Genomic DNA, 27877 nt, shown 5'->3' with positions numbered 1-27877 from the left:
CTCCCCAATGTAAACCCAAACCTGTTTACAAGGTATACCCTCCACCTTGGGGTTTTCTCCATCCGCAAGTCGTTTAACATTATAAACCCAAAGTCGTTTACAAGTACTCTATTCCAGGACGTCGAGTAGATCATTATTATCCTAAATGACGCTGGCGACGATGTACTTACAGGTCCAAAACCAGATTCTTTTTCTCAACCTCATTGATACAGCTTCCGGGAACCACACTCCAGTCTATCATGCTGTAATTTCTGGCGTAGAGCCAATCGTTTATCTTCTTGAAGTGTTTGTTGCCAAAAAACCCTCTACTGGCAGATAGAGGTGACGGATGCACGGAGCTCAGCACCAAAAAATTATCAGGAACCTGGCCAAGTAATCCTTTCACGAGATTCGATGCGTTATTCCCCCAAAGAAGAAAAACCAAGGGCTCTTGAGATTGTTTGCGGTCCTCTATTATAAGTTGAACCACACGTTTGGTGAATTGCTCCCAGCCTCTCTTGGAATGCGAATTCGCATTGTGTGCCTTGACTGTGAGACACGTATTCAGTAGTAACACGCCCTGCTGGGCCCAGTGGGTCAGATCGCCAACCTTGCCGTCAACTTGAAAGTCTGGATAGTTGTTTTCGCGCAGTTCTTTGTAGATGTTTTTGAGCGAAGGCGGTGCTGGTATGGGCGACCGCACGCTGAAGGCCAACCCGTGGGCCTGGTTGTGATTGTGGTACGGGTCTTGTCCTATAATGACAACGCGGACTTGATCGAACTTCGTGAGTCTGGTCCACGAATAAACGTCTGTAGCTGGCGGAAAAACCGTAAAATTTCTCTGCTGTTCGCACACGAATTCTTTAAGCTTCAGAAAGTAGCTCTTACGAAACTCGGACCCTAATTTGGCGAACCAAGCATCGTCAAGTGTATCGAGCTCCAGCTGCAATAGCTCGATTTCTCGATCTGACAGCTTCTCACGGAATTCAGTTTTACCAACAGTCTTTTTCCCGTTTTCTTCACCCAAACTACTGTTTTTGCCATTCACCTCCTTCTTTTTCGAGACCTCACCATCTGTAGAAGCTGCAACACTCTTGTTCGGTGTACGTGCAAAGTCCATCAACGTTTTTTGCCTCTTTGTAGTGCCAATTCCGCCAATTGCATCGGTTCTCGAGCGTTTACTCTCTATCATAAATATCTATAAAACTACTTGATGTTCCAAAACGTTTGCAAGGCGAACGAGGTTGTTTCCTGTGTGTTGAAACTTTTCTGTCAACGTTTACAGATTTCACGATGAGATGGCCTTGACTATCTTGTCTAATTTAATATTAATCTAATGTAATTGTATAAATCATCTCATCATCAAATCGTTAAAACCAAGTTCAACAAGCAATAGACACCTTTCTTAAAGCGTATTTGACCTTTGAGGTTTGGCTTTTGTGAAGCTGTGAAAAATCCCGATTTTTTCGTGCTGCTTCCATTAAAAACGGCTCGAGCTAACGGTATTCAACGCTTCTGTCGGGCCTGTGGGCGAAATTACGCTATCCCTTTAATAAGTAAGACCACAGGACAGCCGATGGGATCAGGAGGATCTAGTGGGAAATCATCCAGCTCGTCTGTGAAATCAAACAGCAATAACAACAAAAGTAGGGTTGTGCCAGAAGATCCGCTAAGTTCGCAAGGGTATGGGAACGATAATAGTCCAGAAAATAGACCTGCCAGCTCTACAACGACTGCATGGGCAATTTGGGGGAGCAAGACCGGGAACAAAAACATAGACGCTCCAGATGGTACGGAAATAGAAGATTTGAAAAGTGGTGAGCCTACCGGGAATGAAGCGGGCTGGTGGAAAAAGACCTCTATAAGCTCTCTGCGAGCTTTTTCAAGAGGCGATAACACCACCACTCCGCTAGAAAACCCGAAAGAGACCAATCCAATAACAACGAAAACCGCAACCGCAGCTAATACTGCAGTACCGGCTGAATTAGCGAATTTGTCGGAGCCTAGAAGACGGGCATGGTCGTTTTGGAACCGGAAAAGTGCAGAAAGTGAAGAGAGCCCCGCAGCAACGGAGGTGATAGATTCGTCCTCAAATAATAATGGCAGTGGCGGTGTTGGTGCATTAAAACCAATCATAAACGAACTGATAACCGGTGGGATCGATGATGCTATTTTGTTCAAAAAGAAGGCCTCAGACGAAACCGCTACGGAGCAAAATCTGGAGAACAAAAATGAAGAACAAGGTCATTTGCAAAATATACTGACCCCAGAATTTGAAATACTACCGCAACACACAGCGATGGCTTCTGTTTATTCTAACATGGGCAAGTATGGGCGTAAATGGCATTTCTTGTCTGAAAACACGCTAAAGCAGAAATCATTGTACCGGAGGAAGGCTGCTACCACCCTTTACAGCTTGAGAGCAGACGAAAAACAGCCCGTCAGGGTACTTTTGATAGGCATTCATGGGTTTTTCCCAACCAGAATGATTCGACCTCTGATAGGCGAGCCCACGGGCACATCCACCAAGTTTATCACCGAGGCCGAAAAGTCGGTTATTCGTTGGTTTCGGGAGCAAAACACACCCGTAGAAATTAGCAAAATAGCTCTGGAACGGGAGGGGAAAGTAATGGACCGTGTGGAGTTTTTTCTAGAGGTCATCAAGAAATGGGTTGACGAGATGAACAAAGCAGACTTCATTTATTTTGTGGCACACTCACAGGGATGTCCCGTATCTATAATTTTGCTGGCAAAATTGATAGAGGAAGGTATATTACAGCTGGATCAGACAACACTAGTATCACCGGAATCAGAGGTCGCGACAGGCACAGTCAAAAAGAAAGTGGTCAGCATTTTAGCGATGGCGGGAGTTAATAATGGACCCTTCTACGGGGTTGATCAGACATTATTTGTAAGGGCATATTCTACTATCGAAAACGACTCCCTAAGGGAGCTTTTCCAGTTTCAAAATTTTGATTCTTTCTTGGCGAGAAAATATATTCAAAGTCTCAAAATTATCATAGCAAGCAATGTCAAAATCACATTTGTGGGTTCAATCAATGATCAACTGGTGCCTCTTTATTCATCGACTTGTCTGTTTGCTCACCATCCTAATTTGTTTAGAGCGACTTTTATCGACAAGGACTCCAAAACTCCAGATTTCATTACACGCATTGTTGGGATCGCAAATCACCTCAACAACCTAGGTTATGATGATCACGGAATAATTAAAGAAATCAGCGCCTCTCTGGCTGGAACGTTGACTGGCGGTGGCCATTCTAAGATCTACAATGAGGGTCAAGTGTACGATCTGGGAATAAAGTTTGCTCTAGAAACATCTAATGCTCCGGACGATCAAGCAGTAAGATATGAAACATACAATGTGGATGAGTTGGGCTCCAACCCATATCATTTGCCATGGTGCATGAGAGGTTTATTGTTCGAGACTGGTTCTCATATCGGTCGCCAACAGATCATGGATTTATTTCGTGAGTTTGAAGAATGGGATCCTCAAACTAAGTTGCTGAAAGACGTCAAGTATAGATTAAATGGTCTTCGGTCGAAGTTGTGAATCGGGGTTTTGGAAAAATTCTTGAGATTGTATAGTTTAGGCAATTCAGTCGATGAATAATTTTTAGAGATTCTCGCTGTCGGTATCGACATTTTGGATCCGCTTCTTGATCAATCGGCGCTTCCTTTGTGGACTCTGCTGATTTTTCTGAGGAACAGGGTTAGCGCCGACTTTATCATCCGAGTCACCGGAAGATGCCGAAAGATGATTGTCCTTCGGGAGTACAATGTCTGCCAGCTTGAATTTATCTTTTACTGAAGTGAGAAACGATGTTTCCTGCGAGTTTTCTGCCATTTCGTTTGTGTCTTCGTCAAAGAGGGTTCCTCTATTCTTGCTTATGGCTTGTCGAAGTCCACCATTCAGGTCAGCGGGTGCATTTTTAACAGCCCTTGCCAAGGCCTTCCCTATATTACGCGGTTCAGGTGGATTTTTCGCCTGCTGTTTATCTTTACCCAATGGACTTAAAAGATGTACTTTATCGCTGCCCCCGTTAACTGTCTCTGCTAAAGCTCCCTCTTTCGATTTAGCCGAATTTTTTCTAGCGTTATCTAACTTGGACTCTAGAAGTGCTATCTGAGTTTTGTGTATCTGCCTTTGGCGCTCGTTCTCCTGTTTTAGCACGTTGCATTCGTGGATGGATTGTGCAACCTGGCGTTGTAAACTGATTGTTTCTTTGACCAGCATGGAGTCTCTATTTTCAGGATCGACAGATCTCTTCGTAAGCGGATGGTCATCGTGGCTATGTTCGTTGTAGATTCTTTCGCTTTCAAGGACTGCTTCATAGTAGTTAGCCAGAAGCTGTAAAGAAGTGCTCATGTCCAGAGAGAGAAGTCAGACCAGAGGCCAAAGTCGCAACTTACTCGAGAAACTAGTATCTCGCGTTAATCAATTGACAAAATGTGACCTTAAAAGGAAGATTAACCATAGAGTGAGTACTCTAAACCTAAAGTGTTTCAATGACTTGATCTAGTTGTGCCAAGAAGTGTTTAAAACATTAAATTGTCGCTCTAATTTGCAACGTCACGAAAATAGAGAGAGACACTATTTCTTTCAAGGAAAGAGAAAAACCCGTTCTCAAGCTTATTTTCCCAATGAAAACGATTATAACGTACCACAACGTTTAACTTAGATGTTGAACAGTTTCGGGACCTTGAATCATCGCACATTCATAGCATTTCGATCACAATAAATATCACTTTGAACGGGTGTATCGCCCGCCAATGTGTCTACACCATCAAAATTGATTTGACTACCAGAACTGTCGCTCTTAGCATTCTCCTATCCTTGTAAAGACTGTCATCAATCGATCTCGCTTTTCCCTGGCAACTCTATAGTCGGTCCTCAGAAGGCATGATTGTTCTAATTCCTGTAATAACATGACCAAAACTATGGGTATCGAGTTGGCCAGAAGGATATTTTCACAAAAAGTGACCCGATTTTGGTGAAGAAAGATCCACTGCTGCCAACACACAATTCTAGAACTGATAAAAACTCAACGTATATCAAAGTATTATAATGAGTTACTGATCCTACCCTAATCCGAAATTCATGTGTTTCGAAGCGTCAATGATGATGTGAATAATATCATCAGGGTCTGCTGCCTACTACAGGTAGAAAATACAGGTAAGCCAGACCTGACCGTTCAACGCTGGCCAAGAGAAGTCTATCATCGCTCGTTGATAAGGGCAACGGATGAGAGTCTCAATAGCCGTCTGGCTGGTGTCGCTGATCCAGGTGATCCAATGTTTAAAATGGCAAGATATCGTCCAATTGAGAGACCAGGACGGACTGATAGAAGTCAGCGATGACAACTATCACAAATTATCGCAAGGCTCGAGATCTTTTTACTCAATTGTGTATGTCACCACCTCCCAAACGAATAGCAACGGCGACAAATGTGAATTGTGCGAGGATTTTGAAATCAGTGTTCGCAAAGTCTCTCGAGCAATGCTAGATCAACTGTCTGAAGAAATAAACCAGGAAGCGTTCTTCTTCAAACTGGACATTTCACGGTGCAAAGATTTTGTGAACGATATAGGCTTGAAAACGATACCGCATATGCTAGTATTCCCTCCTCACGCCCAGGATGAGAACTTTTCATGGTCAAAAAATCAGTTTTTCCAATACAAAATCACCCCAGGAAGCGCTACAGATTCGCTCTTATTTGCTGACTTTCTGGCTAAGATCTTGAGCGTCTACATTCAGATGGCGCAGGATTTCGATGCAAATGAGTTCTTATACTACTTTGCAGCTTCCTTAATCGCATTTTACATTTTGAAGAAAAAGATTCTGCCGCGTATATCCCACAAGGGATTGTTTTTCTCGCTGTGCTTTTCATTAGCTTGCATTCTCATATCCATCACCGGCTATAAGTTCACACAAATGAATAATATCCCGCTTATAGCCAGAGACAATAGTGGAAGAATAATGTTTTTTAGTGGCGGTATGGGTTGGCAATTTGGGATTGAGATTTTGACCGTGTCGGGCATGTATATCTTGTTAGGCGGATGCACCGTTTTCTTGGTTCTGTTACCTCGATTGAAACTGAAACCTGTATTTTCCAATTTTGCCACATTCGCTTTACTGGCATCGGGTGCGTACGGGTTTTTCTACTTCGTTGAATGCTTCAGAGTTAAGCAGCCTGATTATCCGTTCGGATTATAAAGCCCTGAACATAGGTTTAAATGTATATAAAGATAATGCATTAATTTGTGGATTCTATCAATGTGAATGACGCGTAATTTCTAATACATGCAAGGGGTCTGTCTCTGCAATAACCGATTTAGGTTGTCTCATGATTGAATTCTTCTTCTGCTTCTGAATCCCTGTTTACAATGAAAAAGCTGCCACATATAAGAACGGCACCCAACAAGTAGATGAATGACATGGGTCTATCTTTGAAAAGGAAGTCGCCCATCATAGCGAAAGGAATGGTCGTACTTAGACCAACGGTAACGGTTAAGGGCGAAGTCAAAAGCATTGCTTTGGCCCAACAAAAATCGCTGATGAATGTGATCAAACAATTGAAAACCACAATGGACACAATTCTCGGTGTCTTTGGCAATTCAAAGGTTTCCCAACCCATGACGTGCAAGAAAATGATGGTGGGCCATAGTAGAACAAGGGTGAGCAAGCCAACGAAGCCGAAGAAGATTTTCATGTTGACCCTGCTTTCATCCTTAATACGCCACTTTAGAAGTGTACAGTAAAGACCGTAACAGAGAGCGCCCGAAAGAGCTAGTAAATTCCCACAAAAAGTCACAAACGCATCGGGGTTGGACTTGTCGTCGTGAAATCTAAAAGGAATTGCCAAATGAACCTGATCAGTTTTAGCCGAGCTCTGAGCGTCAGACTTGGTAACCAGCACAATTCCCACGAAGGAAACCAAAGAGCCGAGGATCTTGATGCGGTTAATACTTTCAACGTGAAACAAGGACCCAACTAGGAGAGTGAAGAAAGACGACGTAGATGAAAGGATGGTCTGGGAGGCCACAGACGTGTAGGATAAAGATGCGTTTGTGACGAGATTGGCCAGGAACCACAGAATACAAAATTGGGCGCTGAGCTGTATCGTGGCGGGCAAAGAAAGTTTGGCACCTGTGAATGCATCTGCAAGAACCGAGTCGCTGTCCTTAGGGACCAGAGGCGATGTAGAAGTCGTTAGCTCGGTAGTTGCGGAATGTGTTCGCAGGGGCACGTGAGCCTCTTCATCGTCAGATGGTCGCAGTCCTTCTTCTTCAATGACAAGCTCACGATGTATTTGAAACTTCCCAGTTTTCCAGTAATTAGAGCACACTGCTTTGAATGTGGGTAGGAGGTAGAATACGAACGATGCCGTATTAATATATGTGAGGAAAAACGGTTTTCTGTAGGATCCGTCTTCGAAAATGAGGTTTATCAGAAAAGATGAAAGAATCCAAAGGACAACAACAATGCCAAGGAAAATCAAGCCCAACGTCCATTTTTTATTGGCCGTTCCAGCCATCTTGTGTGTATAGGTAAACGTAGAAAAAAAAAAGCGAAGTTTTCGAATGCGCCAAAGTTCGATTCGGGTTCCAAAAGAAAAATCCAGGGGACGGACTAGTACACCGGACAGATAGTTCCCTAATCGAAACCTGTTTTCTGATCTTGTTGGCTCTTTTCTGCAGCTGAAATTTGCCAAAAAAAATGTACCACACTAATTACGGTGAAATGGAATCTCTATTGCACCAACTAGGCATCAATATTATCGATGGGTAGAAAATCCACAACGGTGTTTGACAGTGTGAGTTGACCAGAATCAATCTAACAGCTAAAGCTTGCCGAATGTGATGAGCTCTTGGGAGCGAAGAGCATCGATCCATGAGAAGTTCTATCTGACGAGTGAAAAACATCCCAAATCGTGATGATGCTCATCGTTAACGAAAAGGCGCCACAGTAAGATACGGCGAGGTGATTAAATCAATAATTGCAGATAATTACTGGATTGATAATCGCATGAAATGGTAAACTGACCCGTAACAATCACGTTCAATCGAGAATGAAACTTGGGCGCGAGTTGGACGAGGTTAGGCACAAAAGAATGTCGGATTCGAGGAAAAAGATCGCTGTTTGAACGGTGATAAACGTCATCACTTTTGACGAAATACGAATTAACAGTGATGGAAGCCCGACCGGTGTCAAATACTTGCCCGGAGAATTCCTTTGATTCGGATTTTACCAAGGCTGACGATTTCGGACAACTTTAGTGTTGCGTTTGGGGATGAAAAGCTTTTGTTGTATGCAATGGTGTTTAGACTCGGCTTGGGGAAGTATGAAAATGAAGAAAACAGCAGGAGCAGGACTCTCGCTACTAAAGTTAGAAATGGGGTGGGGGGAGGGGGGTGAAGTCTCAGCTGTGGTACAGAAAATTCACTCTGATAATAACAAGCTTGATCACTCGGGTGGGAAATAACTCCAAGCTGAATTGGGGATAACAATTGTGCTTCAGACGCGATCGACTCGAGTCGTTCACTTTCTCTCTAATAACGCGTATATCACCTTTCCTTAACCTGTCGCTGACGCAGGTCACGTGTTTTGTCGATTCTTCGAAACATAATAGCGTATAATTCGTCACTGATCCCAGCCAAGATGGCTGCAAGCTCTAAGAGACCTTCCACTTTTTTCCCACTAGGCTCACACACTTTCACAGGAAACACTGCTGAATCCTACAATTTTTTTATTCTGATTTTCAGAGGAAGATGGCAGTTTTCGTGAAGCAACTAGCATAGAGACTTGAAATGGAGGCACAGCTTGTGTGATAGTTTTCAGGTTATCTGATCAGTGCTAGGTCTACTACTAACCTTATCACTATTGTTTTCGCTGTCGTCGCCCTCTCAACGTGTATAATGATGTAAGGGAAACTTTCATTTTCAGTGTATTCAGTCTGATACTCACTAAAGTTCATCAATCTTCAGCATTAAGTTTCTTACTTCTCTCGGCAAACAATCCGACAGCTTGACGCTTACCAACGTCTCAATCTGGATAAAATAGAATGGGTATGTTAAGCACGATACAAATTTAACCTATGTGGGAATTTCAAGCCAGTTTTTAGCGTCATTTTCGGCGAAACTTTTGAATCAAAATGCTAACATGTTATTTAATCACATTATGGTAGCCTCTGCAGCAAATGGTAACTCCAATAAGAAGAAAATGTCTCTAGAGGAGTTCTTCAACGATAGTTCGTTGGGGGACTCTGTGTGGGACGAGGAAGATATAAATTTGGAGGCGATTTCGTCGCCTCTCACCAATACCACTAGCATTGATGTTCTAAAGCACACTCCCGTAAGACTGGCAACGCGCGGACCGGACGATCCATTTGGACACCAACATCCAAGTGCACCCATTGGGAATGCAGGTGGGTCCCAAACCATGGGACCGCCATACATTGTGAAATTTTCGCATCTTCCATCTCAATTCACCGGGCCAGAAATCGAGGATCTTTTCCAAACGAAATGTACGAAATTTATCAAATTCAAATTGTTTTGGGAGCTGAATAAGAAGCCAGCCATGGGACTTGCATTGAAAAACTCAGATTTTTTTGACGCGAATTTCACGCGTGATTCCAAGGTTTCCTTCACAGAGTTGTACTCTGCAAGGGATATGGACAAAATCTTGAGCCATTGGACTCAACCTCTTAAAGAGCTTTATGACATCACTGTCACAGCAGCGGATCGTTTGGACTTCAAAAACTACGTGGAGAAAACAAAACTTTTGAATGAATTAGACGATCCAACCAGGCCTTTTGTACCCAAGAAGGAACCTGTTAGACCTTCCAAAACCAAAGCTAATCCTTTTGGTAGTGCTAAGCCAGCTGATACTCAAACACTTACGAACGATATTGAGGACAAATTCAGCAAACTCCACGTCGAAGACACAAGGACCCTCAGAAGACTTTCCAACGAAAGTGAACCAATGGCTAACCCTAAACCATTGAGTTATTCGGCGATCTTGAAGAAATCTGTAGATGCTGCGGCAAGTCAGTCTCCTAGCCCTCAGTTGCCACCGCCCTTGCCAAAGGAGGATGCTGAACCTGAGGAAACGACACATGAAGTTTTTGAAGACGAGAAGAAACCAAGCGACGAACTGGACGATGACGAAAATCACAACAATCAAACTCAGCAATCGTTCGATAGCTTCACGTTCAAAGATACGGACTCAAGAGGACACGGCGGATATCGTGGCGGCCGTGGCAGCGGTAGAGGAGGCCGGGGTGGCCGTGGTGGCAGGGGTGACCGCAGTGATCGTGGTGGCGACAGGGGAAACTACCGTGGTCGTGGAGGATACTCAAGGGACGGCGAAGCCGGTCGTAAGTATGAAGATTCTCGTTCCAGAGGAGGAAAGTTCCAAAGCCCTAGAGACGACAATCCTTATTCTGTGTTCCGTCCGGCCAGCGGTTTTCTAAGAGAAAACGCCAATTCCAATAGCCCAAGAGGAAGAGGAGGAAGAGGAGGAAGAGGCGGCGGTGGCCGCGGTTTTTCTGGTGCGGATCGCGGCAGAGGAGCTTACCGTGGGAATCGCGGCGGCTTCACGCCAGTTTAACGACAATCGAACGGCAAGGAGGAAGCATAACGTTAATTACAGCTGCTCAGCTTTTCGATTTCGCATGTATGTACATTAGTGGTAAAAAAGCAAATTCTTCTGATTTAGTTTCGTCTTTCGTACAGCAGCTTACACACTTCGGTGATCGGCAGATCCAACACACCACTAGTCTCTTTATGTGCGTACTGATCTAAAAATTCCTGATATGTTGACGTTTCTGCAACATTTGCACGGGTGTCTGTAAGTGTTCGAATGTCGTTGAGCGGTACCGTTAAGACATCTTCATTATAAGCCAAAATACCCAAATACGTGAAAAGCATCCCCATCAATACAGTGCATTCTATCACCGCTATCCAGTAGCGTTGCGGCAAAACATCCACAACTTCTTGTACAAATGAGATTACATCGTTTTTAAGACAAGGTTGCTCACTTTTATATATACTTAAGTCCGGAAGTATGGACCAAGTTATTACAAACCATAGAAGAAATGTGACGGCGAAAAATTGAGAGAACCCAAGGTATTCGCGTGGGGAAGAGTTCCTTAACATACTTAATGATTTATTTCTAGAAGCATCAACTTTTGGGCTCGATGCTTATGCTAGTGAACTTTGTTAATTATTCAAGGCCTCTCTTTCGATCATCCGTCTACACGAAAAATTTAGGCGGGCACGAATGAATCTATAAAGACAACTTTGTATATCCTGAGTATAATGAATTGACCATCTCAACCATCACGATTTCATTCTAGAGATAGCTGCTGTTGATTAGCTAGTTTTCTTTCCTGTCGACCTTTTTTCATGACTTGCTTTATAGCAGCGCTATCCAAGGGATCCAGCAATTCAAAACTGCAAAGTAATCCTTCACTGACGCTCATGACAGCCCCCCAATTATCAAATTCACCACAGTAGTTTGGAGCTGAAAACACTGTTACCAAACTCCTATCGTTGAAAAATTCGTAGCCATCTTCAACGACCATATGTGCCCTGCACACCAAATCGAAACCGAACTTATTCAAAAATTTGTTGATGGCGACTTTGTTGTAACAATAACTTACGCCACGTTCATTGTCCTCCCACTCGTTCGGCGAATCGGTGGGGTCGGACCATAGAAGGTCATTGATCAGACCAAAATCTGGGACGTCAGTTGGCCTGCTGACGTGACGAATTTCGTCCATAGAATTCAGCACCGGTGACAACCCGCCGTGCACGCAGAAAATTTTACCAGCAACAATAGCTGCCAATGGCAAAGTGTTGAAAGTGTCGATGAATATCTTCCAGGTTTTGATATTGCATCGACGTTTGCACTCATCGTAAAACCCATAGACTCTAGTGACGTTTGCACATTCGTGATTGCCCCTCAGTAAGAAAAAATTCTCTGGATATTTGATCTTGTAACACAGTAGAAGCAGGATGGTTTCTAACGACTGTTTGCCCCTATCGACGTAATCGCCAAGTAGTAGATAATTCGCCGCTGGTGGGAAACCACATTTCGTGAACAGTCTCAAAAGGTCAGCGTACTGACCATGCACATCTCCAACGATTTTTACAGGCGGCGAAAGCTCGAGAAGTGATGGTTGAGATAGGAAAATTTCGCGCACTTGGTTGCAGATTTGAGCAATTTCGGAATTCTTTAAACAAACGTTCTTGGTACGCTTACCAGAATAACCGGCATCTAAAAGCTTTTGAATAGTTTCATCGATATCGATAGGCCTTATTGATTTTTTACGTTTTGTAGTCTTCGTGGTAATCGACGTGTTGGTGTCGTCGTCAACATCGGCACTATGCGAAACGTCGTGCGGGTATTCATCAATGGAATTTCGCCTCGATCTTGAACGCAATACTTGAGGACTACCGTTGTGAGTATCCGATTGTTTATCGGCGAAATATTCGTCTTGAGAGTTTTTGAAAACTCCAGGAGAATTCAGTGGGGTGCTATATGCAGTGTTGCCCATCGAGCTACCAAAAGACGATTTTCGGCTGTGATTGCCCGCGGATGAATGCGACGATGTACGTGTCGGTTGTACCGGTATGGAACCATCGGGCACGTCCAAATGGGAGCCGGTTTTCCGCCTGGAACTGGAAGACGCGCTATTACTCCTGCTAGCTGCAGAAGGCGACTTTTGAGAATATCGTCTGGAATCGTTGCTTTTGCGACGATGGTGGTGAATTTCGTTTTCGTCATTTTCATCGTCCGTTACTGCAGACTCATGGTACGTCGTACTATTACCGGCGCCGCCACCGCCGAGACTGGAAATTGTGGTTGAATTTTTCAAAATCGGCGATTTGGGTTCCATTTGTATCATTGACGGAGGCAGGTCTCCACTCACCACCTGAGACTGAAATTTGCTGTAGGTGTTGGCCACACTATTGGAGCTTCCACGATGCGAAAGAGGCGGCTGAGATCCGGAAATGGCACTATTTCGCCTGGAGAAAGATGCTGTGGCTTTGAGCATTTCAGGCTGTGTTTCCAAGTTTGGGTCTGAATCGTAAGCAGCACCAGCAGGAACACCAGAAGACGACTGTGATCGTTTGGATTTCGCCGATTTCACAGATCGTGAGGATTTCACAGACTTTCCAGATTGTGCAGTATCTGTGCGTGTAAATGCCGTTGTGGTATCACTCCCGCTTTTTTTTTTCCTTGAAGATGGTTTCGAGCTAGTGTTCCCCATGATGTGAAGTTAGGTTGACGTTGCGTCCTGCCGTGTTGATCCTGTAACTACTTTTCAAGTTACTTTGGGTTCGATCTTAGAGTTGGTCAAGGTTCCCTCCTCAGCAACAATTTTATGAATATCCTGTATATTCCCTTAAAGAATATCGCCATGTACGTCTCCAGATCTACAAGAGCATTTCCCAGGTTGACGATTGAGAAAGTCGATTTAAGGCTTGGATTCAAACCAATTGAGTGTGATAAGAGTGCTGGAAATTGTCGGTTTAGTCGGGGGAGAGATTGGCGCGATTGTAAGAGCTCAAAAACTCGCGAGAATAGAGTTAATTTCGATCTCGGAGATTTAACACTTTGGTGTTCGTTAGGAAGGCGCGGGTTTAGAATTCGTGCAATGACAGGAGGAGTTCATTGTGGTTTTGATGTTTTGGGCGAATCCGTTGGTCTTTGCAGTGGGTGGGAGGGGAAAGGTTTCGTGAGAAAAATATGAGAAATTTAGTGTTAAAGGAGGAGAATAGGAGGGGAAGTTAAAAGTTTCTTAAGCAAGCAGTTGAATGTGCTCTGCAAAGGAGTGAGGCTAGTTCTTCTTATAGTAGACGTGTCTGTGTGCATGTGTGTGGTTTTCACATTAACAGTAGGATTATTCGACATCTATAAAGTAATCTAATACAACGCGATGAGGTAGTTAAACATTGAGAATTGGTGACATTGAAAAGGATAAGAGAATCAACCCCAAGGTGGGTGATGCATGATATTTGGAACGTTGCTTATAACAAGAGGAAGAATTTGGAATAAAAATTTATGGATTAGGCCAGGATACCATTGAAAAATTGGGAATTGGGTGTATAATTTCGTGACGTTGTTGCCTAACCCCGCTGAAGCTCAAAATCGATATTTCAGCATGAAGACTGTTTAAAACATCAGGATTAGGATAGTAGGGTTTCTTCTGGAAGGTGCCACATTAGAAGTAAGTGACAATTCCACAATTTCCACGGAATAGGGCGTAAATTGTATGACAAGCACGATAAAAGTGTTGCAACGTGTCGGAAACACTCTTGTATTCCACCTGGTGCATTATTAGCCTGTGGAAATTGTTCTCTACCGCCAACTCTAATGATGAAGGAAGATCACGCGATATAGAATTTTGCTCTAACCGATAAAAACCGATCTGCAATGGAACGACACGATATAATGGTTCACAACAATATTACCTTTGAAGACGAATTTGAGGGCAAAAGTGAGAACAAATCTGGAGGGTGCCGAGTGGCACTTAAAATCTTGATATTACATGTACAACTGATGCAATTGCACTCGAACAAGAAGAAATATTTTATTCAGCCTACAGGCTAATCTGTATCGAGAGGTAACCATAAACTAGAACGATAATTTACACTTTACAGTAATGGGAAAAATCACCAAGGGAAAGGGACGTTTACCGTGCAGCGACACTCCACAGATAGAGTCTCAACACGAGTGTAAAGAAAAAGCGACACGCAGAGCGACTTGAAAGTGGATCGAAACGAGGACGCAAGTGAAGTCCAGCTTGCTTGTGGAATGAGTTCACTAGATGGTTTTTCCAATAGAGGCAAGACACCGTATATGGTGGAGGTTTCGAGCGGAAAATAACTCCTAAACTCGTGTCAAATCTGCTTCTTTTGTCCGGTTTCATTTCCGTGCACGTGACACAATGTCAACGACAGAATTGACCGCGTTTTTTAGTAGTCCCGTCATTGCACACATATTGAGTAAGAGCTGGATAGAACTTGTGTTCACCTTACTGTAGCGGCGTCCATTTTGGAATCTTAAGTAGCAGAAGCAAGGCGTCTTTTACTACACACTACTTAGGCGTTTCATCATGACTGATCGCTAGCGCTTCGTAGCTGCATAATTGTCGGAACATCTGTATGTCTAGTCACGCACACGTGATACAATGACAGCGACAGAATTGACAACATATCTCAAGAATCTAAAACAAGTACTGATTTCACAGGAACTAAACTGATTGAACCGAGTGATACCACTTGCATTGTTGAACAGATCCTAGATTGGCCCATTTTCACCATTTGTACTCAGAATGCTTGAACTTTTTTACACCCGGGGACGGAACATTTCCAAGAATTTGTATAAGAAGAAACGATTTATCGACCCCACAAGCTAATTCCATTTATGCCCGGTGAAGTGACTCTAAGTCGATAAATAAGTAGTTTGAATCCTATAATAATGAATAGAATTACCCAAGAAATGGAACTTTTTATTGAGGCTCGGCAGTGTTCGAGTTGTTAAACTGATTAGTTTGCCCAGTCATGATTTGCTCTAAGTGAATGGCTAAAGTTATGGATTCGAATTATCTCTCCGTGGTTCATTTGGTTACAAGTTTGATACATTCTGTTTGACCAAACCACGGACATTTAAACGATTTTTGGAGCAGCAATAGCAAACAATCGGTAACGCCCTGGAACCCAGCCATTAGCAAAGATTGCTTGATAAAAGTCCCGGATTGATTGCAAATTCTGCATAGATTGACGTATGGTTGCTTCATATTTTTATGGTTGGTACATTTCACATTAGCGCTTAATGTGTCATTACCTGATTACGCAATTTGGCACATTCCCATGTAGTTTGCCAATCCTAATGGTACTCCAGAGAGCATCAGCACGAGTATGAACAGTTCACAATTGATCGCTGAAGCTCTCAATTGGCTTACTGTAATTGTTGCATTCTGCTACTCACAATTGATTGCTGAAGCTTTCAATTGATCTACTATACTTGTGGTGTTCTATGTTCATGTGCTCGCTGAGGCTCTCAATTGTTTTACTGTATTAGTTGCCACGCTGTTGCTCCCAATTATAGTCACCACTTTTATTTTCAACAGATCGCTGTCGCTTTTAATTGTTAGACTATGCTGATACTCATCACATTTATTCACAAGTAATCACTGACGATCTCAATTGTTCAAATATACTTGTAGTCTTACTCACAACCGATCGCTGACGATCTCAATTGTCTAATAGCCATCAAGTTTATTCACAACTGATCGCTGTCGCTCTCAATTGTTCAAATATACTTGTAGTCTTCTTAATTCGCAATTGATCGCTGACGCTCTCAATTGTTCAAATATACTTGTAGTCTTTTACTCACAAGTGATCGCTGTCGCTCTCAATTGTCTAATAGACATCACATTTATTCACAACTGATCGCTGATGCTCTCAATTGTTCAAATACACTAATAGTCATCACATTTATTCACAACTGATCGCTGACGCTCTCAATTGTTCAAATATACTTGCAGTCTTTTACTCACAACTGATCGCTGACGCTCTCAATTGTTCAAATATACTTGCAGTCTTTTACTCACAATTGATCGCTGACGCTCTCAATTGTTCAAACACACTGATAGTCAAAATTCCCAAGGTGTTAACTACAGAAGAAATGAACCCACTAGTTAGTGGTAGCAATTTGAAAGCCTAGTTTAAGTCCTGGTTATCCATCGGTGTGAAACTTCAGGTGTGCAAATTGCACTGCAATACCGAGTACATGAATCGAATTTTACCTGGTGTTGTTCCACCATAGTCAAACACCCATCTTGTAGTGCTGAACCTTCCCTGGCTATCGCTAGTATCTTTTGTGTCTGATGTCCTCCACTCTCTTGACTCTGTTTCTTGATGCTGTTGCCTCAAGGTCCGATAAGATAAATGCCGCCCAATATCACACGTGACATCCACAAAAACTAAACCCTGGTTGGGCCCGCCGCCCCCTTTTTTTTGTCATTTCTTTTCTCTCTCTTTTTTTTTCGGGTCTTTTCTTTTCGGGGTAAAACACTCCCTCCCCTTTTCGAGCACGTGATTATTTTCTGCTTACCTAAGAATCTCAGAGTTTATGGATTACCTAAGCATCACCGTCATCTTTCATTTCTTGACATTGTCGTGGAAAATGACACACTCTGAAAAACTATGTATATATGTATATATATCTCTCTCTATAGATTATACGTAATTTCAACTATCATGTTAAAAAACCCATCAAGAACACCGTACAACCCGTGAAAAACAATCCCAAAGTTGTACTCACACGACGGCTCAGCAAGCTTTATATAATCTACCCAAGCTTGCCGAGTTTCTCAACCTACCCAAACCACACGTTTCTTTGGTTTCCAAGTCGTGGCACTTCCAGAATACGTCTTCTCATATCGGCCTTTTCCTTAACTCGTCTTCTCGCAAGCAGAGCTAGGTCCCACCGAAATTGAATCGGTCCACATCGCCAGAAGCTCACCAGTGGGAAACGAAGAAGACCGGCCTGAGTGCCAGGAATAGACAGAGAGAGAAAACCAGAGGCAAAGAACAAGAAGATAAAGCGAAGGGGAAGATCCATAATAAGAGAGAGAAAGCAGTGTGTAGTGGCAATAGCGATCGTAACAAACAATGGAACACACTCGCACACAGACTAACACACCCCCTGCAGAAGCAGTAGGGCTGCATGGAGATCGCAGAAGAGGATCCAGCGGGAACGCTGCCGTGGTAACGGCAGCAGTAGGAGTAGGAGTGGCAGGCCGATCAGGGCCAGGTTCAGGGTCAGAATCAGGACCGGCATCCTCGTCGTCGTCGTCCTCTTCGACCTCAGTGTCGCCTCCGGCTGGTGGCAATGGTGGTAGTGGCACAACCAGAACGATGGCGTCGACAACCACAGAGTCACATCGTACGGCGAACGGCGATTACGTGGGTGACGTAAGGGCATCGTCAGACCATGGAACAATCACACCGTCTCAACATGTGGGAAGTGAACCTTCCAGCCAACCACAACAGGAACAACACAACGAAGAACTGCCACAAGACCCGCATCAGGTATATTTTCAACCACCTGCGCTTTTCAAACCGTTTGATGGAAAAACCGGCCGGTTCTTAGGGTCCCCCAATCGGATCGATCCTGCAGTTGCGACGGCAGATTCTCTGGCACCACAGACTGTATCTGCAGACTTGGACGACGAAATGAGATCCGGGATTAGCGACAGGCCTGATTTGGCGGCTTTGGCGTCTCTCAAGGCCTCTGCAGGCAAAAGCAACAAGTTCAGATCACTTTCGGTGCCTTCGATCCTGCATTCATCGTTGCGGACCATGGGGCTTTCTACCACAGGCGGTCTCTTCACTCTGCAACAGCAGCAGCACCAACAACAACGACAAGAACAACAACAACAGCAGCTTCTACTTCTACAGCAACAACAACAGCTCGAAGATCGCCAGAAATTGGGCAACGAACACATCAACGTGCATCCACAGCTGCCGGCACAGCAATCTGCGCTGCACTTGAACCGCGGAATCAAAAAGAAAAGACAAAGTAAGCATTCGGCGTCCTTACGCCATGCTCTTCTCATGCACCAGGGCATGCAGTCTTCAAACCACAAAGTCAGTCTCACAGACCGAATCAAGTACATGAAATCGTACCCTGGGCCAATGCCCTTGCCACCGATAAATTTGCAATGTTTGAAAGAAATTGACCTTCAAGAAATCGTGAAAAATCCTCAATTGCGGCACGACATAATATTTGATCCTCTACTGCAGTTCAGACCCAACTTGGACGGTGAAAGAGGCTTCAAGAAAAAACAAGTTTCTGAGAAATATTGGTACGACGTGGAAAATGAAATCTTTGTTTACAAATGGAAACCAGAAACGTTCAAAATGAATCAAACTCGATTGGTTCCTCTATTCAATAGTCTGAAAGAAGTTTTGACCACAATAGTTCCACAAAAGGAGGTACACACAGTGGAAAATGTTTTGGACACAGAGTTACTCGTTCAAGAGCTGCTTAAGGGTTCTTTGATGATGTCTAGTTTTGCTGACTGGCTTGCTCAATTGTTCAAACATCACTGTGCACCCATGCGAGATCCCTGGGTTGACAAGATGAGTTCCAAATTTAAAGAATCAGAAGATGAAAAATCTGTACCCAAACTTGTGGAAGGTCTGAGACTGGTGTTCCAGATACTTGAAGCCATGAAACTCGATATTGCTAACCATCAAATCAGGATTTTGAGACCCGCACTGTTGAGCAATGCGGTAGAGTTTGAAAAACAGTATTTCCAATCGCTGATGACCACCAATAGGGTTGACCTCAAATCTTCTTTTAAGTGGTTCCAAGATAAATGTGTGGAATACCAACAGTCGGCACTTGAATCTAATCAACGTTATCAAGCGCCTGAGGTGTACCGGTTTTGCATAAGAAGCATTATTAGTCTGCTTTCCTGCAGAAAGATGGTGCGGGACTATCCTACATCTTTGTCGTTCGACCATGCTCGCCTTGTCCTTCTCAGAGCAGATATACGGCAGATTGTATGTCTTTTGGTTTGTCGGTTGCTTTTTAAGCAACTGGTAACCAATGACACCACCATGGACAAACCCATGAAGGAGCACATACTGAACTCTTACACCAACAGAAAGTTAAAAGACGAGATTGTCAGCATTATAACGGACGAACATGGCAATTGTAGGTGGACTAAGAATACCATGGCTATTGCCATTCATTTTTGCAAAACGATAAGCGATTTGAGACAGGATTATCTGCTACAGAGAACGATGCAGGACGTCACACTGGCGCGGTCCACTTCGGAATCTCACCCCATTGTTCAAGCCCCTAGTTTGAACAATGCACAGATCGATTTCTCCAAGTCCTGGCTCTCGAAACAGACACAGCCTTTGAGTGAAGTTTATGGCGTGTTAGAGACCCGCGTGTTGCAGCAGTTAGAAAACAGCATTTTTTCACGTTCCGGCTGTACCCAGGATGGTACTATCAAACAGAACTTCGTTCATCTCTGCAGCACCATGACGGCGAACAACGGATCTACGAAGTCTGCTGCCGCTAGCTCACGGACAAGACCTAATACCAGCTCTTCTACAACCTTCAAAGAGGTATTTGCCCTTCAGCAACAGCAGCAGCAACAACAAGAACAAGAACAACAACAACAGCATAAGCAACAGCCTGTATCCGCACAGGGATCATCTGGTGGCCTTGCCACAGTTGACATGGAAGAGTTCGAAAGTCTTTTCTGTCATTTATATACGTTAGTGAACTTCCACTGGTCGGTTTTTGGGTGTCTCTACATGGATTATTTGGGAGACAAAATGGAAGCGGTTCACTAGCCAGACATTCAGAATAAATAGCATTTCAATCAGACTTTAGTATCGTTTAAAACTGTCATTGGCTTCTACTGACGACAGCTCTCGAGATTTGTCTTATGCCACCACACGGCTGCGTCATGTAACCGTTCGACAAATATGTCCTTGTACGAAATGCTAAATCTCGACATATTCAATAACATACGTTGAACCTCACATATCAACCATAAAAGAGTGCGTAAAATAGGAGCAAGCACTTGCCATTGAGCTTCGACAGTGCTCGAGTCTTGGTTAACTGCACAAGCTGTTCGTTTTGAAATTTGTTATCATATATTTTCGCTTAAAAAAACGCTGTTGGGGAGGTGGTAGACGAGGATAAAACGTAGGTGGAAAAACTAGCATTATAGAAAGTCGTGGGAAGCTCATCGTATCAATGAGTCTCTCCACTAGAAAGGTTTCGCCGCTAGAGGGGTTAAGAAGCAATGGAGACAAAAAATCCGAGGTTTTGGTCTTGCGGGAAAGAGGAAATAGCACTGCGTCTTTCGAAAGTGTGAAAACCACGGAAAGATTGCTGGACCGTCTTGATTTGAGTGAAGACGACGAAGCATTGCTGCAACAAGCCCTCAAGGAAGCACACGCTCAAAACTTGGCTGGTGTCACTCTCAAAAATTATGAAAATCGTGCAGTTTGCGTTCCAGCGTCAGCATTCCCATCTTTGAGGAAAAGTAGCGGATCAAGTGTTCAATCTGATGGAAGTGAATACAAGCCACTTATGCATATATTGAAAGAGCTATCTGAAAAGGAGAAAATTACGGTCTCGAAGAAAAAACAGGTGGAGCTGCATTTGCCTAGAAGCAGATATTCGTATTTTGTTGAAGAAGACAGTGATGAGGAACAGAACGGGGCAGTTTTGGACACCCAGGCCGGCACAGTAAACTTTGAGCGCTTTAGATCTAAGACTGCGACCGGGCCAACATTGTCAAAATCAGTATCTCATACCTCGGAACCCGATATTATCAATAATTTTTCATCCACACCTCAACGGCTCACATCAAAGAACACGGGTCTCAATTCGAAGGATTATCACTTGGCTCATATACAGGGAACGGGCAGTTCTACTTCATTAGAAACTAAAGGTCTCATAAAGCGCAGTACCCAGTCTTCAATAGACAGTGACGTATCCGGAGAGAGCGATAAGAAATCCCAACATGTAGATGAAGCGCCACGTTGGATATTTACGACTCCCATGAAACCAGGCTCCGCTTCTTCTTCACAACAAAATTCACTATCGCCTTCAAAACGGTCGAGCCAACAGAAAGGGCATAAGAAAACGCCATCATCTTTTTTCAAAAATTTCTTCAAGTCTCCCAAGATCACTGATTCGCGACCTGAGATGGTAAAGGTTAAATCCACAGGCTCGACACCTAATTCGACACCAAGCTCGACTCCAACGAGTGCGAAATTCAAGTTCCCATCTATTCAAACGGAGGCACTTCGTTCCTCAGAGTCACGTAACAGTCCTCCACTAACAGCATCATCAGACTTAACTCCACGATTCCCTCCTCGTGCCAAAAATTCGCATTTTGACCACAATAGAGCTTCATCGGATCCCAATGTTCTAGTTTCACGCAGAAATGAGATGGAGGGAACTAAAGGCGGTGGTCGCCGTAACAAACCCGACACGCACATTTATGGTCTGGTGCGGCCTAGGACACACGAAACGACAATACGACAATCACAAAACGACGTACCGCCGAACGCTGACGCCAGGATCAAGATGGTGATAGAGCTCAGAAACCGTGGTAACCTAAAGGCATCGACGGAGCATTTGAAAGCGCTATGCGGGATGCAAAACCCGACCGGATATCTTCTTTTTGGACTAGCGCTGAGGTATGGCTCAGGCGTCGACAAAGATTACTCGCAATCACTCATGTATCTCAAAAGGGCCGCTGATATCCGTTCAGAAGAGGACGAGATATTTTCTCTGGACATGGATCCCCTCAAGCTCACAGATGTCCCACACGTGCCGCCAGAACCCCAGGCTCCTGCACTCTACGAGTGCGGCATGTCCTATCTCAAGGGCTACGGTGTAGACGAAATGGACGAGATCAAAGGAATCAAGTACCTCGAAAAGGCTGCGTCTTTGGGCCATCTTGATTCCATGTGCTTGAGTGGCACGCTGTGGTCCAAAAGCTCCGCAAAAAGGGCCAAAGACAAATCCCGCGCCGCGGCGTGGTTCCGATTGGCTGATAGAAGAGGAGCAGATCTCATAGGTGCCGATTGGATATACAAAGACAAGTACCAGAGTCGAAGCATCGACAGTTTGTAATATTTTTAATTTCTGCATTTGCGCATAATAGAAAAAGCCACTCATCAAACAGCCAAGAGCTAGAAACAGGCCCTTATAAACCTGGAAACATTGGTCTTGACCTCCGTCTTTCTTAATTGTCGTCTAATCATTGGACATTATTGAATTAAGAGTATTAGTTATAACTTACCAACTTGCCTTACAGAGAAGACAAAAGAGTAGCAACAAAGCTCAAAATTTAGGAATATACGTTCCTACTATAAACTCAAATGGTCAAAACCATAGCTAGGAGAACAAATAAAGGCCATATTCTCAACTTTATTCAAAAGCGTCGAGTTCGTTGATGTCACTTCGAACGGGGCATCGCGACATTAAATATGGTAAATTACGTATATTATTTAAGTTGAACATTCCACGAGGGAAACAACGTTATCGGAAACTTTAACTACCAACGGTAGCTACAGATTGAAGCCTTTTAGTCGAGTTCCGTTGCATTCAGAAGAGTTCAATTACTCGAAAGGAAAGCAGCTATGAAAGTATGAACTTTTTTGTTGTCTTGTTGCAATGATAAGACAGATAAAAGAGACGAACACGAAGATATTACGAGTTTGAGCTCCTTTTCGGCCCGATTTAGTAGTACTAACGATGGAATTTACAATTTTTGAAAGTTCATTGACGAGCTGGACATCGAACTTGTGAACCAAACGCTTAACTTTGACACCAGCGATTGCAGTGTAAATGGTGGATGCGATATTTTTACCACCAAGGCAGTAGCGTCTGATAAGAAACTTTACAAGACTATCGATAGACACTTGGATTCACTTCTGGTGGAAAATGAGGGTTTCAACAGTGCTGTGCAGCAGCAACTTGCGCTGGAGAACTTGGAAACTGTGTCGTCCTCACCGTCAGAACAAGCACAACATTTGTATAACACACGTGGAGAGTCCGGATCGCCATCTTCTTCATTTTGGGAACAAAAACGACGTATTTCTGTGAGTGAAAACAACGGTGCGAATGGCTCGTCTAAGACTCATAAACTGAACGATCAGAACCTGAAAGATCTTGTCAATGCTGAATCAGGGTACGTAAGCTCTTCATCCACGGAGTCTCATTCCCGCCCAGCGGCAGCTAACGGTGGTCTGAGGCGTAGCAGTAGCTCCCAAAGTATGGCCTTCGGCTCCAATCTGCAAAGAAGAAGGTCTTCAACTCATAAAGAAAGTGTTAATATCGGTCCGTTTGGACCGATAAACGAAACCGCAAGCAGAAGAACTTTTGCCTACTTGATAGCCATTTTGAATGCGTCTTATCCGGATCACGATTTTGCGTCTTTAGAGCCTACCGATTTTGTCAAGAGTTCCATGAAGTCTTTGATATCTAAATTTGAAAATACTCTGATTTCCTTTGGCAAGCAGCCTCAGGAGTGGATATGGGAAACCATAAATTCTCATATGGATGTTTCAGACTGCGCCATTTACCGCTATAAGCCCTCAAAATCCTTTTTAGATGATGAACCAGGGCATTTGTGGAGTTTGATGTGGTTCTTGTTCAATAAGAAGAGAAAGAGAGTGGCATACCTTTATCTCAATGTTTTCAGGTTGAAAAGTGCTTCCTCTGAAAATATTATACGGCCGGGAGTCTCCGAGGAATACGAGGATGATCAAGAGAAGGAACAAGCAGGCACACGGCGTAGGCGGAAACTGACGATCGATCATGAAACCAATGCCTTTGAAGGTGAATATGACCTAACGTGTAACTCAAACGATGAAGTGGCTATTGAGGAAGAAGATGAGGCCATGGAACAATAAGCATAGCAGAGCTAATGCTTTATTTTCTGTCACCTTACCACTAATGTCTCTGATGGATTCAGCAGATCATTTTTTTAAAGCCCATCGCTATCGATTGATTAACCCAAGACACATATTTTGTGCCCACAATACGCTAGATTTTACCTACGATTTGTAAAATGTCTAAACTCGCACTTCAACCTAGAAGTCGTTGTACTATAGAATGTTAATGTTTAATCCACTTTTTTGTCTGGATCTTTCTATGTGTCCTGTTCAACTTGTTTGATACTTGCAATTCCTTGCGATGAGATGATGAAATCGACATCTGGCCTCTTGGAATATTCTGATAAAACCACTCGTAACGTTCTATGAACTTGCCAAAAATTATTTGTATCCGTCATTTCATTGATATCCAGTTGCCCTTTTTTGATCAAAGGACTTGCCTTGTAGATCTTAGAAAGCATGATTCTTACCGAGATGTGATTAGCCCACGACAATCCGAGATTGGGGATCTTTGTTTCCACCTTACGCCTGCGTCCCATCGGCATTAACGGCAGGCGCGGAGAAGGTGAGTTGGATCTTCCAGAGCGAGCTGATGATGAAAGCTGCTGTGATGAGGAGCTTTTAGAGCTTTCTTTGCTGGTGTTGCTTTCGTCCCGCGGTCGTTTCCTGGCAAATGCTGCTTCTGCAACTATTTTGTAGTCCTCATCCTCAGAAAGAATATTTTCGATGTTGCTTCGTGGCTGAGTTCGTAGCGTATTGACACTGTCGGTCAGAAGCCCTTCTCGCACTTGGCGATAGTAAATGCTAGAGTCTTTCCAACCAACGGTCCAACCAACTTGGTAACTATAACCAGTGAAATCGCCGTTCGTAGAGGGATTAGGCACGGGCGTTTCAGGAACTGGTTTATCACCAACTTGATTAGCGACTACCACGGCCAATGAGTGATCATTTGCCAGCTTCAAGAGGTTTTGGGCCATCTTATCGATGTATTGTCGATTATCGTGAGAATCTCGAAAGGTTTTTCTTTCGAGCTCCACTCGAAGATGATGCGAAATCGAGTCCACTATGACAAGCTTGATGTCCGGATTTCTCTCGATAAGAACAGGGAGCTGAACCTGGAGCGTGTGCTCTTGATTGGCAAGATCGTTGCAATTGACAGTAAAAATATTGTCTTGAGAAACATGCTCAAAACCTGGCAGTAGCCTTGATTTCTGTGTAATGAGCTCCTCAAGCCTCTTTGTCGAGATACCGCCTTCCGTGGTGATGAAAACGCATTTTCCATTCAAACCTCCATTCTCAACAGGAACTTGAACAGTTAAAGCCAATTGCATGAGAAATTGAGACTTTCCCGTAGAGCTTCCGCCAAAAACTTCAGTTATACCATGCGTACGTATTCCACCACGTAAAACTTCGTCTATCCCAGCATCTCCAGATGTGAATGTTTTAACGCAATTTTGAACCACCGACAAACGGGATCGATTACGCCCAAATATAAGATCTTTATACTCATCTTTGAGAGCCCGTTGGAAACTTGTGATTTCATTAATAGAACGTGGTACTATTCTCGCGAGTTCTGCCGCTTTCAGAGTCAACAGATCCGTTACTGTAACTCGTTTCTCTATCAAACATTCCAGCACAACGGCATACTCTGCTAGAAAGGCCAATTTGCTGTTCGGCAGCTGATCATAGAGGTCCATGAAGGTGTAACGGCCAAGATCGTCAAGTTTCTTGTAAAACCGATACTTGCAAGATTTTGTTTAAGTTTGATGATACCTTGACAGAGATGACTCAAAGTGACATTAGAATTGAAATTTTGGCATATAGACGTATAAACACTAGAATTAAAGCCCAGCTCTTTGCCAAAACCGAGGATATGATTGAAGAACTTTTGTGCTCACATTCGTCAAGACACAGTGTCCTTCACAAACGGTTGGGCAACCCACCAATGACAGTAGTTTTGATGACAGTGTAGTCCTCTAGCCCGTGCAGAGAACCCTCTCTGCCGAAACCCGATTCTTTGACACCTCCGAAAGGTACCGTGCAATCACTGAACACTCCTGTGTTGACTGAAACCATACCAGTCTCAAGAGCCTCAGAAACTGTGAAAACGGTGTCAACGTTTTGGGTGAACACATAAGCTGCTAGGCCGACATCGCTATCGTTGGCGTACTTGACAACCTCTTCAGTGGTGCTGAAGGGAATGATCGCACATAGAGGTCCAAAAGTCTCCTGGGAACTCACGTCAGCGTTCTGAGGAACCCGGGTCAGAACGGTAGGAGCATAGAACGCAGGTCCCAGATCTGGTCTACGACCACCCTCAACAACCACCTTAGCTCCCTTCTCAACGGCATCTTTGACGTGTGCTTCAACTTTTTCAATCGCTTTTGGATTGATCATGGGCCCGTGCGTTACGCCGTCTTTGAGTCCGTGTCCAATAACGAATTTATTCACATGAGAGGCCAGTCTCGACGAAAATTCGTCAATAACACTTTCGTGTGCGTAGAGCCTGTTGGCACAAACGCAGGTTTGACCCAGACCTCTGAATTTCGAAGCAATGGCCTGTTCCACGGCTTTGTCAAGATCAGCATCGTCGAAAATAATAAGCGGGGCGTTACCACCGAGTTCAAACGACAATTTTTTGAGGGTAGATGCAGACTGTTTCATCAAGATCTTGCCCACATTGGTAGAGCCCGTGAAAGATACTTTTTTAACCTTTGGCGATTCACACAATTTCAAACCGAATGCCGGGGTGTCCTTGTGCGTCAATACAATGTTGAAGACACCAGCTGGGATGCCTGCCTTTTCAGCCAAGTAGGCTAGCGCAAGGGCAGACAATGGGGTTTGAGAGTCGGGTTTCAAAACAACGGTGCAACCGGCAGCGATAGCAGCAGCAGCCTTTCTGGTGATCATGGCGCTGGGGAAATTCCAGGGAGTGATAATACCGCACACACCAACAGGCTCACGACGAGTGAAAGCTCTGTTAGATGTAATGCCCGGGTTGATGGCTGTGCCGTAGATACGAGGAGCCTCTTCGGCGAACCATTCAAAAAAGGACGCAGCATATTTGACCTCTCCAATCCCCTCGGCCAAAGGCTTACCGTTTTCCCAGCTGAGCAGTTTCCCCAAATCTTCCATATTTTCAATCATCAGATTGTACAGGTTTCTGAGCCATGTGGCTCTTTGTCTGCCAGAAGTGTTTTTGAACGTTTTGAAAGCCTCGTAAGCAGCATCGATAGCTTCGTCCACGATCGCCACGTCTTGTTCTGGCAATTTGGCGATGGTTTCTCCGTTTGCAGGGTCCGTCACTTCGAAAAACTTGTCGGTTTTTTTAACCCATTGTCCGTTCACATACGCAGCGTCTCTTAGCAACTCGCTATTGTTGAAGGTTGGTCTGTACGATGTCATTGTCAAA

General features: G+C 43.9%; 13 protein-coding genes across 13 annotated transcripts; 6 read left to right on the top strand and 7 right to left on the bottom strand.

Moving 5' to 3' along the window:
• Positions 1–166: 166 nt before the first annotated feature.
• UNG1 (LALA0S10e06106g1_1) lies at positions 167–1171 on the bottom strand (the record flags this gene model as incomplete). Its single annotated transcript, XM_022770563.1, has 1 exon — positions 167–1171. The coding sequence occupies one exon, from the start codon at positions 1169–1171 to the stop codon at positions 167–169; it is 1005 nt and encodes a 334-aa protein (XP_022630468.1).
• Positions 1172–1555: 384 nt separating this feature from the next.
• Positions 1556–3550, top strand: LALA0_S10e06084g (LALA0S10e06084g1_1; the record flags this gene model as incomplete). Its single annotated transcript, XM_022770562.1, has 1 exon — positions 1556–3550. The coding sequence occupies one exon, from the start codon at positions 1556–1558 to the stop codon at positions 3548–3550; it is 1995 nt and encodes a 664-aa protein (XP_022630467.1).
• Positions 3551–3613: 63 nt separating this feature from the next.
• On the bottom strand, positions 3614–4366 carry LRS4 (LALA0S10e06062g1_1; the record flags this gene model as incomplete). The annotated part of the gene is made up of 1 exon (XM_022770561.1): positions 3614–4366. The coding sequence occupies one exon, from the start codon at positions 4364–4366 to the stop codon at positions 3614–3616; it is 753 nt and encodes a 250-aa protein (XP_022630466.1).
• An 876-nt stretch (positions 4367–5242) lies between these two features.
• OST6 (LALA0S10e06040g1_1) lies at positions 5243–6214 on the top strand (the record flags this gene model as incomplete). Its single annotated transcript, XM_022770560.1, has 1 exon — positions 5243–6214. The coding sequence occupies one exon, from the start codon at positions 5243–5245 to the stop codon at positions 6212–6214; it is 972 nt and encodes a 323-aa protein (XP_022630465.1).
• A 118-nt stretch (positions 6215–6332) lies between these two features.
• Positions 6333–7535, bottom strand: LALA0_S10e06018g (LALA0S10e06018g1_1; the record flags this gene model as incomplete). The annotated part of the gene is made up of 1 exon (XM_022770559.1): positions 6333–7535. One exon carries the CDS (start codon positions 7533–7535, stop codon positions 6333–6335), a length of 1203 nt encoding a protein of 400 aa, XP_022630464.1.
• Positions 7536–9220: 1685 nt separating this feature from the next.
• On the top strand, positions 9221–10609 carry PSP2 (LALA0S10e05996g1_1; the record flags this gene model as incomplete). The annotated part of the gene is made up of 1 exon (XM_022770558.1): positions 9221–10609. The coding sequence occupies one exon, from the start codon at positions 9221–9223 to the stop codon at positions 10607–10609; it is 1389 nt and encodes a 462-aa protein (XP_022630463.1).
• A 104-nt stretch (positions 10610–10713) lies between these two features.
• Positions 10714–11157, bottom strand: GPI19 (LALA0S10e05974g1_1; the record flags this gene model as incomplete). The annotated part of the gene is made up of 1 exon (XM_022770557.1): positions 10714–11157. One exon carries the CDS (start codon positions 11155–11157, stop codon positions 10714–10716), a length of 444 nt encoding a protein of 147 aa, XP_022630462.1.
• A 191-nt stretch (positions 11158–11348) lies between these two features.
• PPZ1 (LALA0S10e05952g1_1) lies at positions 11349–13277 on the bottom strand (the record flags this gene model as incomplete). The annotated part of the gene is made up of 1 exon (XM_022770556.1): positions 11349–13277. The coding sequence occupies one exon, from the start codon at positions 13275–13277 to the stop codon at positions 11349–11351; it is 1929 nt and encodes a 642-aa protein (XP_022630461.1).
• A 4411-nt stretch (positions 13278–17688) lies between these two features.
• Positions 17689–20394, top strand: SOK1 (LALA0S10e05930g1_1; the record flags this gene model as incomplete). The annotated part of the gene is made up of 1 exon (XM_022770554.1): positions 17689–20394. The coding sequence occupies one exon, from the start codon at positions 17689–17691 to the stop codon at positions 20392–20394; it is 2706 nt and encodes a 901-aa protein (XP_022630460.1).
• A 409-nt stretch (positions 20395–20803) lies between these two features.
• DSF2 (LALA0S10e05908g1_1) lies at positions 20804–22699 on the top strand (the record flags this gene model as incomplete). The annotated part of the gene is made up of 1 exon (XM_022770553.1): positions 20804–22699. One exon carries the CDS (start codon positions 20804–20806, stop codon positions 22697–22699), a length of 1896 nt encoding a protein of 631 aa, XP_022630459.1.
• Positions 22700–23208: 509 nt separating this feature from the next.
• MAF1 (LALA0S10e05886g1_1) lies at positions 23209–24483 on the top strand (the record flags this gene model as incomplete). The annotated part of the gene is made up of 2 exons (XM_022770552.1): positions 23209–23214; positions 23347–24483. The coding sequence occupies 2 exons, from the start codon at positions 23209–23211 to the stop codon at positions 24481–24483; spliced, it is 1143 nt and encodes a 380-aa protein (XP_022630458.1).
• Positions 24484–24722: 239 nt separating this feature from the next.
• Positions 24723–26162, bottom strand: RAD57 (LALA0S10e05864g1_1; the record flags this gene model as incomplete). The annotated part of the gene is made up of 1 exon (XM_022770551.1): positions 24723–26162. The coding sequence occupies one exon, from the start codon at positions 26160–26162 to the stop codon at positions 24723–24725; it is 1440 nt and encodes a 479-aa protein (XP_022630457.1).
• Positions 26163–26385: 223 nt separating this feature from the next.
• Positions 26386–27870, bottom strand: UGA2 (LALA0S10e05842g1_1; the record flags this gene model as incomplete). The annotated part of the gene is made up of 1 exon (XM_022770550.1): positions 26386–27870. One exon carries the CDS (start codon positions 27868–27870, stop codon positions 26386–26388), a length of 1485 nt encoding a protein of 494 aa, XP_022630456.1.
• Between the last annotated feature and the right edge of the window lie 7 nt (positions 27871–27877).

The sequence above is a fragment of the Lachancea lanzarotensis genome, scaffold LALA0S10 (genome assembly GCF_000938715.1).
Source record: "Lachancea lanzarotensis genome assembly LALA0, scaffold LALA0S10, whole genome shotgun sequence".
Classification (NCBI taxonomy): Eukaryota; Fungi; Ascomycota; class Saccharomycetes; order Saccharomycetales; family Saccharomycetaceae; genus Lachancea; species Lachancea lanzarotensis.
Note: the sequence above shows the minus strand (reverse complement) of the source record. Positions and strands in the feature narration are given on the sequence as shown.